The 12,293-nt window shown below is 40.8% G+C and overlaps 1 protein-coding gene across 1 annotated transcript in view; it reads right to left on the reverse strand.

Annotated features, from left to right (window-relative positions):
• NKAIN2 (sodium/potassium transporting ATPase interacting 2) overlaps nt 1–12,293 on the reverse strand; it is a 315,720-nt gene that overhangs the window by 21,786 nt on the left and 281,641 nt on the right. The window contains exon 5 of the mRNA XM_086460449.1: nt 150–210. Within this exon, the coding sequence (XP_086316575.1) occupies nt 150–210 (61 nt within the window). The remainder of the gene's footprint in view (nt 1–149; nt 211–12,293) is intronic.

Genomic DNA, 12,293 nt, shown 5'->3' on the forward strand with positions numbered 1-12,293 from the left:
GCCAATTTTAGATCAAGGATGGACAGAAAGAATGTTCTGGCTACAGTATAATAACACATTTAGGTTGAAGTGAGGAAGGACCAGCATAGTGGAGGGGTGATTTAAAAAAAAAGAATTCATTTTGTATGTAATAAAGCTTTAGTACTTACAGCTGTCCTCTTCTTCAGTAATACATTTCACAACATAACAGGCATAGACGAAGCCTGCCAGCTGAAACAAAACGTAATAGTGTTAGATGTAAAGCAAATACAATAGAAAAATAAGAGTTGGGTTTAGAAAAGCAACAACAGAAACAGAAATAACGAAATTCACTGAGTCTCTTTGATGAAGTAAAGATAATTCTTCACAACAGTTTGGTAATTATAATTGCAAATAGTCAGGGATATTTTGCATCTTTCTTGAAAAACACAGCCTTCAAGAAAACTTCCAAAAATTCATCAAAAATTTTTTGTTACCTAATTGGCTTCTTTTTAATTATTGAAAACCAGAAAACCAAATGAGTGGTTGGATGGATGGACTTTTAGCCACTGAAAATGTAAATATTTCTGTCAAAATTAGATTTTTTATCCAACAAAACCTGACCCTCTAGCGGAACTCTGTTGTTTAGCAGAATCTTGCCAGTTCAACTGAGGACAAATTCAGTGCACTTGTAAACTGGATTTATAGTGGTATTTTACCACTTGCAATTAGGGCTGTGGATTAGCGGGACTTGTTCCCATATTTGCAATAGCCCCCAAACCTCACAACATATCTAGAACTTTGGATAGGTCTGGATTTGTTTACATCAGCATCTCATGATGCAGCTGGCAAATTCATATCTTGCTCCCTTTATTCCTCTCCTCAGAGCATGCCTAGAAGGGAATTGTAAACAGAAGCAACAGGATTTAAAAAGAATGAAAATCTGGAGTGGTTCTCAAGTACATGGCAGATTGCTTATCAAAGAATCATAGAATGTATTGGGTTGGAAGGGACCTCTAAAGGCCATCTAGTCCAACTGCCCTACAATAAGCAGGGACTTCTCTAACCAGGTCAGGTTGCTCAGAGCCCCATCAAGCCTGACTTTGAATGTCTCCAGGGATGGGGCTTCCACTACCTCTCTGGGAAACCTGTTCCAGTGATCCACCATCCTCATATTAAAGAACTTTTTCCTAATGTCGAACCTAAATCTATCCTTTTCTGGCTTATAACCATTACCCCTCATCTAATCGCTACAACCCCTTGTGAACAGTTCTTCCCCTGCCTTCTTATAGGCCCCTTTCAGGTATTGTAAGGTCGATATAAGGTCCCCCTGGAGCCTTCTCTTCTCCAGGCTGAACAACCCCAACTCTCTCAGCCTGTCTTCATAGGAAAGGTTCTCCAGCCCTCTGATCATTTTCATGGCCCTTCTCTAGACACGTTCCAACAGATCCATGTCCTTCTTGTATTGGGGGGTCCAGAGCTGGATGCAGTTGCAGGTGAGGTCTCACCAGGGCAGAGCTGAGGGGGAGAATCACCTCTCTCGACCTGCTGGCCACACTGCTTTTGATGCAGCCCAGGATGCGATTGGCCTTCTGGGCAGCAATTGCATGTTGGTGGCTCCTGTCCAGCTTTCCATCCATCAGTACCCTCAAGTCTTTTTCCACAGGGTTGCCCTCTAGCATGTCTTCTCCCAGCCTATATTAATACTGGCAGTTTCTCCAGCCCAGGTGCAGGACAATGCACTTGGCCTTTGCTGAACCTCATTAGGTTCACCTGGGACCCCCTCTCCAGCTTGTCCAGGTCCTTCTGGGTGGCATCCCATCCCTCTGGCATATTGACTGCACCACCCAGCTTGGTGTCATCAGCAAACTTACTGAGGGTGCACTCAGTGCCACTGTCAATATCATTCATGATGATATTAAACAACACTGTCCCAGTACGGACGCCTGATCTTACACTATCACCGGAGAAAAACAAAAAGAGGAAATAAATAGCCAATATCACGCATGCCATGGGCCAAGTATCATGTGAGTCCTCTGCTATCTCTGTGAGTCCCTCTACCAAGTTCTGTCATCACTGAAAAGTTACGCCAGAAACAACAGAACAAATACTGGAGAAGTAGCATGTGCCATGTGTTGCACGGTTTACATGGCTTCCCTTACATGTAGGTCTGGATAGTTTTCCCTATTGATTGCCAACAAACAATTTTCATCCCTTAGCTCATCACTGAAGTTTGCATGGTAGCATGTCAAAAGAATTCAGGTGGCTTGACCTCTTTGTAGTGAAAAGTGAGCAGTGCTGTCGAAATGTGTGATTCTGTACAGGTCACATCACAGACGTTGCTTCTTAAGCTGCAAACCAAACTGTAGTCTTTGGAAATTAGTTTTTTATATGGATAATAAAAATGCTTAAAGGCTCCAGCCAGGACTGAGCTCTCTGTGTGTGTGGTGCAAACCCCATAATCTCCGGCTGATGGAGATGATGAATTTCATTTCAGAGAAAGTAATCAGTGGGTCAGACAGTAGAAAGGGTGACATCTGAGAGAAGACTATGTATTGTTATGAATGCTGGTTAGTGCAAATGGATTTTTGTTTTCATTAATCCAAGGCACACCTACAGTCATTGAATATTGTGGGTTCTTAGAGCCCTTGCTTCATGTATATCACCCATATACATGAAATACAAACAAATCCATTCTCTTTCCTAGTGCCTTCATATCTGAGGCAGTGACCATGCCTAATTTACTCCAGCTCTTACACAGATATCTCTGGTATTTCTTTCAGTTTTCTATGTAGAAATCACTCCGTACCTATGATTGCTAGCTTCTAACATTTGTGTGGGTGAGAGATGGTTAAAGGGAAAAAAAAAAAGCCAGTCCCAAGACTTTTCTGAAGAGATCAAGACTTGATTTGGAGATAACACTGCAGCCAGCATAAATGTTGTCTGTTAACTTCTTAAGGTCCTGTTAGGAGCCCAGAAGCTGCATTAAACCAGAACTAAATCATTAATTTTGTCATCTATTATTGTCCTGGTTTTGGCTGGGATAAAGTTAATTTTATTCCTAGCAGCTGGTACAGTGCTGTGATCTGGATTTAGTGTGAGAATAACGTTGATCACACACTGATGTTTTAGTTGTTGCTGAGTAGCGCTCATCCTCCTAAGCCAAGGACTTTTTGGTTTCCCACGCTCTGCCAGCCGGACAGGTGCACCAGAAGCTGGGGGGGAGCACAGCCAGGACGGCTGACCTGAACTAGCCAAAGGGATATTCCATACCATAGAATGTCATGCTCAGTATACAAACAAGGGGGAGTTGGCTGGGGTGGGGGTGGGGGGCGGCAGATCACTTGCTTGGGCATTGGTCAGTGGGTGGTGAGCAATTGCATTGTGTATCACTTATGTTTCCTGGGTTTTATTGGTCTTTCTTTTTGTTATCTTCCCTTTCATCATCATCATCATGATTATTATTATTGCAATTATTAAACTGTTTGTATGTCAACCCATGAGTTTTACTTGGTTTTGATTCTCTTCCCCATTCCATCAGAGGTGGGGGGAGGATGGAGTGAGCGACTGTGTGGTGTTTAGTTTCCCACTGGAGTTAAACAACAACAATTTTCAATCTGCCTTATAGTGTTGCTGGGAAGGTATTACACATGGGAAGGATGAGATATTCACTGCTGGACACAAAGAACGCACTGCACCAAGAACAGGGGCATTTAGCTAATATCAGCATTTCATCTCTGTTTTATTGGATCACTCTCTCGTTTGGTTTCTTGGCTTCAAGACAGAGGGCTAATTTGCTCCACTGACTTATGCCCTGCACAACCCCATTGACTTCAATGACATTACATGAAGTTTAATTCAGCAACGAATTAGGCCCAGAAAGGTTGTTCATAAATGATTCCATTCTTGGATGTGAACCTTGGCTTAATAGTTTCTCTGTTCTCTTTTTACAGACCATCGGATCCAAGATAGCTGAATAGTTGCATCTCTAGTAGACCACAATGGTAAAGCTTTTCTTGTAATACAGTTCGATACTTTACTGTCTACTAAAACACCACAAGTTCACATGGTATTAACTAAACTTCTCTGACAAAGCATAGCAAGCAAACTGTATCACAAACTGTGCTTACAACTGATCATTTAATTATATTCGGTTGCATCCCTTAAATGTCTAGGGAACTCCTTTGATATATAAGTAAATCCTATAGCATTTCATCAGATGAGCTTGCTGATTAAAAGAGTGCCTCAAAGCCAGAAATTTTTCTGTTCTAAATACAAATGGAAGTTTATTTCCCATGAGATAATCAGAGTTCATAAAATAAGACTCCCTTTCTCAAACATTTATCCAACCCTTTGCTCGGTACACATAACAATTTTGTTTTAATTTGAACAACACTAGTTTTTTGGTTTTTTTCCTCTTTTTTAACCAAGCAATGTATCAGTTCTGATCCAGTGATAGCCATTCAAGATTTATCTTCTAATTGCATTATCATTAGAGGGCACACACTCAGAGCTGATGCTCAGAACTAAAAGTGGAAGTTTTTACTTTGAGGATGCTCAGTGGCCTGAGCCCATGGTGACTGCAGAGACCTCTGGGATGGAGACCAGGAACATGCTTCCTCCCTGGTGGACTAGGACTTCCTGAAGGAAGGGTACCTCTCATCTATGCATGTAGAAGAGATTTCTTGGTGACCAGTCAGCTAAAATTGTTAATGAATTTCCACAGGAATGAAGGGCTCTCACAAAATTTACCACCTTTGTTATAGGGCAAGATGGTTTTCTCTGACGTTGTTCCTCTAAGAAAAATGAACTGCAATGTACCTATGTACAGCACAAAATAAATAAAATAAATTCCAAACAAAACACTTCACTAAACACTCTCCTCCCCCTGGAAAAGAAGATGAGAGAAAAAAAAACAACAACCCCAAACTGAAATGATAGAGATTATCACATTGGTTAATATATTCCTGGGGAGCCCTGTAACACAGCAGTGCTGAGTGCAGTATGAGAATTACACAGAGCAGAGTCTTCGTGATTCAGATAGATCTTTGTCTTATGTGAGAAGGAAGGGAATGAGTCCTCAGAGATAATGAAGAGAAAGAGCCTGACTGTCTCAGAAAATCAGTTTAAATCTAGGAAATCTAGCTTGAAAGCTCTTGTTTTGCATCCTTTTTTTCCCTCCCCTTTTTATTAACTGAGCTTTCTTCTATAAACCCTGTAGCAATAAAAAAAAAATAAAAATAGGTGCAGTGAACAGAAGATCAGTTCTGGATCCCAGACCCATGCAGATTAGCTGCCTACATCTGTCCCATTCACATTTTAATGCTGTAGTATGGGCCTCCAGAGGAGAAGGAACTGTTAACAACACTCCTGCTCATTTATACATGTAGTGATTAGTGAACACATGTTTTTATGAACCTTGTTTTCTGCAGCTTGAAAAAATCTGCTCTTTAAAACTTTCCCTAATGTGTCCATATGAGAGTATAAATGAACACTGGTCTTTCTAAAAGTGACACATGGCCCATCCCTGCACCAGCTCCCTGGTTGTTACTTTGATGGTATCTGATGACCATTTTTATATACAGTGATCTCAAACACTTTTAAAACTTTTTAAAGGTTTTTTGGTCAATAAACACCTTGATAAAATCATCATTACTTCTGCCAAGGAAAAAACAAAGACAAGCAAAAACCTGAAATAAATCAGCAATATAACAGCACTACTGAAGGTTTGGCAATGAGATTAATTATGGAATGAAGTTAATGCATCTTATTGCCTTATTATAGCCTTATAAGGGAAACAAAAAAGTAGCAGAATATTCCCTACCCCAGTCAGCAGTGTCCTGTTACACTGCTAGAGACTCTTAGCAGATCCTGAGTTTTCTGTGAGTGTACTTCCAGACTTGTTCAAAATGTCAAGTGCTGTGATCAAACTTAATCAGAATGGGTATTGATCAAAACTCTGTCCTGCTTTTTTTTCTCACTTCTTTTATGGAGATGAATGTTTTCATACACTGCAGATAGCACCAGATTTGGGAAAAAGGCCATTATATGAAAACCCATCATTCCTGGTCAAGGCCCCCCACCTTTCCCTCTTTTAAAGCAGTATCTATGTAGTTAGCTATTATGAGTTACCTTTGTTAAGCCAGACACCTGAAACAAAAGAATGACAGCAAGGAAGAAACAGAAACTAAAAGTGGGTAGATTCTGAGTGGGATAAGGTGATGAGAAGGCTCAAGATGAAGACGAATGAGTTAAGTGTTATGGAAATAGTACATGGTCTTGGCTTCACTGAATGAGTATGTTTTATTCTGGAACATGCCTTTGTCAGGAGAAATGGACTTTAGACTTAAAAAACACAAACCAACTGTTTTTTTCCTGTGGAAAGATGTTCTACTATCTCCTGAAACAGCTGAAGCTTTTGTATTTACTTTCCATTATTAATTTTTTGCAAGATTCTACAAACACTGTGGTTTCAAGACCTTAGCAAAAAATGGGCTAGTTAAAGCAACAATAATTCAGAATTACATGGAGGTTAATTTTGGCCCTGGGAAAAAAGCCGTGATGTTACATATCTACCCATGTGCATTTTAATCATATCTCTTAAGATTATAGGGGGCTGCACATAAAAAGCTGTTATAATGCTGTGCATTTAAGGTACAGTGCTTCTTTAAAATGGACTTTTGGAGGCTGGATAGATATATATACACATTATGAGCAAGTGAAGAGCTGGAGAATTGGTATCTAGAAAGCTTCTAGTGTATTGATTCTCAGAAAAATCATACTTGCTATTTAGCAGAAAAGGTGAGACAGAATTTTCTCTCACTATCTGTAGAATTAAGTCAGCATCATGGGGGTTCTAAAGCTGTCCCCTGCAAAAACCCTTTCAAGCATGATGTCACTGCCTGCAGCAATGCCGCATCGGTGAGTGAACATCATTGATAGATTTTGATATATAACTCAAGCTATGTTTCATGGAAACTACTCTGTTGAGGTACGCTTTTATTTGTGCTTACTTTTAACATTATAAGAATTCTGTCATTCCTCCAAGTTTAACTATCTTTCAGGAGCTTTGGAAGCTCCTTTTAAGGAGCATTGGAAAACTATTGATATCAGGCCAGATTCCTGATGGGGAATGTGGACTGTGTGGCCTTGTACTCTTTCTTCTACAGAATTAACTGTCTATGTGCTCTCTGGAAAGAATAATTCATTAGTATGGCCACGTATTCTGTGAAATAAAATAATTATTAAAGAAAGGCGATGTTAAATTGCCGTGTCCACAATAATATCTAGTAGGCAACCATGAAATTTTAAACCAAACCAAAATCAGAATTTCTTAGCCTATGTAGTTGTCAAATTCTTTTTCCTTCTTAAACTGGAAGCTGCCCCAGAGATTTTTGATTTCTTTTTCAACGGGCACAGTAAAAAACATGAATCATAAATACATATAAATCTAGACACATTGGAAAATAGAAATGTGATAAAAATTGCATTTATTTCAGCTAGTGCATCATAATCTTTTTTATATCAGCTGTCCAAAAGGTGCTTAGCATAAAGTCTTTCTTTATTTCTCAGTGGACTATTCAATTTTCTGGAGATTTCTTTTTTTGTGTAAGCGTTTGAAGATCACCATGAAGACCTGCTAGAATGCTTTTGTTTGAAATGCTGCTGGGAGCTTGAGAGCAGTTCCGTCTTGTTCAGGACAGCCATTCCCTTAGTGTCTTCCCTGGCAAGCTTTTCACCTGATGAATTGAAGAGACCACAGGGGCACTGAAAATCACAGCACTGTGGCTTGTCAGATAAGAGCTGTGCAAACCTTTAACAATGGCAGAAAGTAAGAGATACTTACCTGTTTTGAAGCTGTATTACAGACACTCAGTTGACCCAAATTTCCTGAAAGTTTAGTTAGATTTTTCTGCAAATCTGACCTAAAACTTTTTACATCTCTTCCCTCTTCCTGGGTGTCTCAGAGTGATTTATGCTTTTGATAACCACATGATATTCGGCATTTTCCCATCGTTTCATCTCACAGCTAAAGAGTAGCATGTCCTTTTCCTTCTTTAGACATCAAAGACAACCCAAAATACAGGGGCTACCAGCTTGTACGAGCTGGAACTAGGGATCACTTATTGCTGACCTCTGTGTTAGCTGAACTGTGGAGCATCTTGTAGATGCTTGGTGCTGAACTTTACATTCCAGCTCCTACAGGCGAAATGTCCAAGCTGGGACTCTGCTGGGTTCCCTCAGGAAGCTGAAGCAGGCATATCTCAAGGAGCAGAGGGGAAGCCACAGCAGGCTGACCTGTATCGATCCTCAGATCACAGCTTATAGCAATGACAGGGCTGGGGAACCAGGAGCAAATTCTCCAGCAGCTGCATTCAGCAAGTACTGGGTGCAGCTTGAGTGCGCATTGCTCAGCACTGGCTGAAGGCATCAGTGCTGCAAAAAACCCCTGTTAAAATCTAGAGAACCTTTAAATTTCTCTTTTCTGCTTTTGTGGAATTGTCCCCACTTTACCTTTCCCCACTTGATTAGGGTTAAAGGATATATTTGGTTACCTATTTTCCTTAACTCTATCGAAACTGAGCCTATGGGAAGTTGTGAAAATGGAAAAGTCTGTTGCTCTGTTTTGTCTCATGGTGTAGCTCTGAAACCAAATTTGTCACTGTTAGAACAGAGCTCTGACTGTACAGGGGTCAACAGTGTGCAGTGGCTGTTGTTCACAACAGAGATTTAGCCATTAGAGCTGTGTAGATTGGGAAAAATCATCCAGTTTATTTTTAAAACAAGGCAAGCTGCCTCTATCCACTTGGCAACAGCGAAACAGCAAAACAAAGAATGAAGTCAAAATAGAAAACCTAAAGTAAAAGGCTTTAAAATATGTATCACTCTGGTTATTCTGTTAATAATAGGGATGGATTATTAAAGCATCAGTTTGTATGTGTCTGTATGTGGGCTTTGCTCGGAAGGTTTTATGGCAAGAAAACTTCTATGGAAAAAAACTTTCGACCTTTTCCCCCTCTTGTCTTTTGGGAATGCTTTGGAATGGTTTAATCATCTAGCTTTGGTATCTGACTGCCTTTGGCAGCAGTAGCTTTTCTTATCATTATGTCTAACTGTGTGTCACCTCTTCCAGACAGCCATAGGATTAGGATAAGAAAAATTGGTTCTTTATGCTGCAGATCTAACAACCTTCAGACTGCTCACAGCCCACCAAATGAACGCCTAGCATTTTAAATTGAACTGCATTAGAAGAAACAGTTGATTGTCAATGCTACTCACTCTTCTAAGGGGCAGCAGGAAAAAAAAAAAAGCATATTTGAAGTTTGTGCAGATTGTATAGAGGGAAATATTTTGATGGTACAAGAGAACTCTGAATTCCTGATAAACAAACACATATGAGTGCTTCTGTTCAGTGAAAACGCATCCGTCCATGTTGAGGCACCCATATGGCAAGTGAACCTCGATGACGTGAGTGTGAACACTGGGCCTTTGGATCTGGGAGACAGAAACATTCAGAGGAGGGTGAGTAGAGGATGAGAAAATGAGTAATATGTTGGTGTGTCTGTCAGTTTCGCAGGATTGTGGCCAACCATGAAAACCATAAAGTTCAGAAAGGAAGCACAGGTAATTTGCCCTCCATCATTACATATTAGATTAAGTTAAAGCAATGCTGTCACATAAATGGCAAGAGCCAGGACATTTCATCAGAGGTGAAAGAGACTCTCCAGTAACAACTGACTCTTTCCCTGTGATGAACTGCTGTTTATTTGAAGGCTCTGATGGTGATCGTAGGGTCAGGAGTCTTCATGGTATGTATACTATGTATGGCACTATACTGGCTTCATGGTGGTGGTCATGATGTAACAGCCTAATAGTGCTCTGACCAGAGTCTCTTGCAACAGCTGATGACGGCAGTGTTGACAAGGCAGATTGACATATGGTATTGGAAAGTGCACAGCTTAGCTGAAGCAGCTCTTCAGCAACCTGAAGAGTCAAGTTCATTACTTTAACTTACGAAAAGAAAACCAAATAAGGCATCCATAGGAAAAGCCCTAAATGGTGTGATGCAGATGAATAGGGCCTGAAGTGATAAAACCTGAGCACTGATTGATTATTAAAATATAGTAATAATCATTCAGAAGCCCACTGGGAATTGAGGACTAAAAGCAGAGGAATAGACAGATCTCTTTGATAGTGTCATCAGCAACAGAGCTGTCAGGAAGGTGACTAAGTCACGGGGAGGCTTTGACTGTGCTGTCTGATTGTCTGTGCCTGTGCACAAGATATGAAGGCAGGACAAAAACAAGATAGCTTCTCTCTCTGGCAATGCATGTAAGGAAGATGAGGAAGAATGAACTTATCTTAACCAAATAGCTCCCTTGAGATTTAGAGTAAGGAGAGGTATCTCAGTGAAAATACAAAACACTCTACATGGGGTGCTCCACATCATTGCATCTCCCTAGTGTCCACACATCTAGCAAATGCATTGCTTAGCACAAACATTTTGCTCTAGATGCACAATATAACAGCATCAAGTGTCAGGGGGGTTTCAAGGTCAATAAAACCTCTTCCTGTGGCATCTAATGTCTAAAGTAACTGAACTCAGCTCATGTTTCAGTGCTATTTTTCCTCTCAGCATTAGCCGACTGCAGGCATTTCCCACCTTTGTAATCTGTAATAAAAGATATGTTTCAGTGCTACCTTTACCATTCAGTAAAATCAGCTAAGCAAGCTCCAAAAAGCAAATGCCAAAGCGCTTTGTGAAGCCTTTCATGCAAAAGGGGAACCACTGGAGAGTTTAAAGGGCTATCACACCATGCAGCCTAGGCTGTTACGAAGAGACATTACCCTCTAGAGCCTCCAAGTGAAGGACAGCTTGAGTTCCATGGCCAAAGGCACCCTTCCCCTTACAGCCCTTCTGCTGAAGGGCAGGGGATCACTCCCTTGTTTATTCAGCATGAAAAATAGTGATCTCCTTGGCCTGAATGGAAATTGCTTGATGGGAGAGGTCCCAGTCAGCATCTGGGGTGGCAGAATATGTATGAATAAATTCTGCACTGTGTGATCAAAAAAAACCTTGATCTTTTTAGATGAAGCTTCCAGTAACAACCTATCACATGAGGCATTTAGGGGGAATGACAAATTATAAAGAAAGAACATTCTCGGAAAGGCCGTGTCCTCAGAGTCTGTGCCTCATTGCATTGAGTTAAGTGGATGAGTTATATCTGACAGTTTATGAACCTTGTTAATATAATGCAGTACCTGGGAGTGTGCCAGCCACAGTGATCAAGGAAGTCTAAATTAGACCTCTGCCATCAACAGACATCAGATGCCCATTTAAAACTAAATGTTTCATCTGAACCGGGCATGTCTCTTGTTATCCTCTAAAGCAGTGATCGTCAGCTTGAAGCTCTGAAGCTCTGTGTGGCTCTCAGTAGCCAGCACACATCTCTTCCTTAGGTCTCATTAAGAGGCTGTTTAACATGCTGATGCAGAAGCTGCTCTGGTAGGAAGAGCACAAGTGCCAGCAATACTTTGACATGTTAGTCTTCATGAAAAATGTGAGGTTTGTGGGGTTTTTTACCCCATGTGTGGTGAAGGCTGCAGCTCTGTCACCTGTTCCAGGCACAGGTCGCTCAGGGCAACTCATCCAGTGGCAGATTGGGATGCCTTGGCCCCTGCAGGAGAGGTGAGGGGAAGCTTCTGAACCAGCAGAGAAGGACAATCTCCATCCAGCCTCCGTACCGGCAATGGACTGCATGAAGTGAGAGAAAAGGCCATAGCCCATTTCATTCTGCTCTGGCAGCAGCACACACAGTAGCCACCATGCTGGTACAGCAGCTGTGTTTCTTCTTTGTCCCTGAAAATGCTCTGCCTTTCTCCTTGCCTCCAGAAGCTCCCACTTCTCTGAGGCAGAGCCACAGTACTCCCTAACACGAGCTTCAAAACAGCACAATCAAATCGTGTAGGTTTTTTTATTTTATTTTTTTTCCTTACAAAATTTGTAAAACGGAGATAATAGCGCCTGTTTCACCAGGGCACTGTAAGGTTCCAGTCGTCATTATGACTTTTGGTTTGAGGTTTTGAATGGAAAGTATGAAAAGTGCTCTAGCTACGTATTCTATTCTACGTTGTTATTAATACATTATTTTAGAGTACTCTGCAAAGAATAACAACAATGTGTTAATGCTTTGTTTTTAATATTGTTTATACTTAATTTTTGTATTCCAACTGTTTATGGTGCCTTTTTTTTTTTTAATTCTCAGACTCAGCCCTGGCACAGAATAGATCTTTGGTAGAGAGTTATGGTGTTATTGACTTAAACAGATGCACCA

This window comes from Leptosomus discolor, chromosome 2 (genome assembly GCF_034619465.1).
Source record: "Leptosomus discolor isolate bLepDis1 chromosome 2, bLepDis1.hap2, whole genome shotgun sequence".
NCBI lineage: Eukaryota > Metazoa > Chordata > Aves > Leptosomiformes > Leptosomidae > Leptosomus > Leptosomus discolor.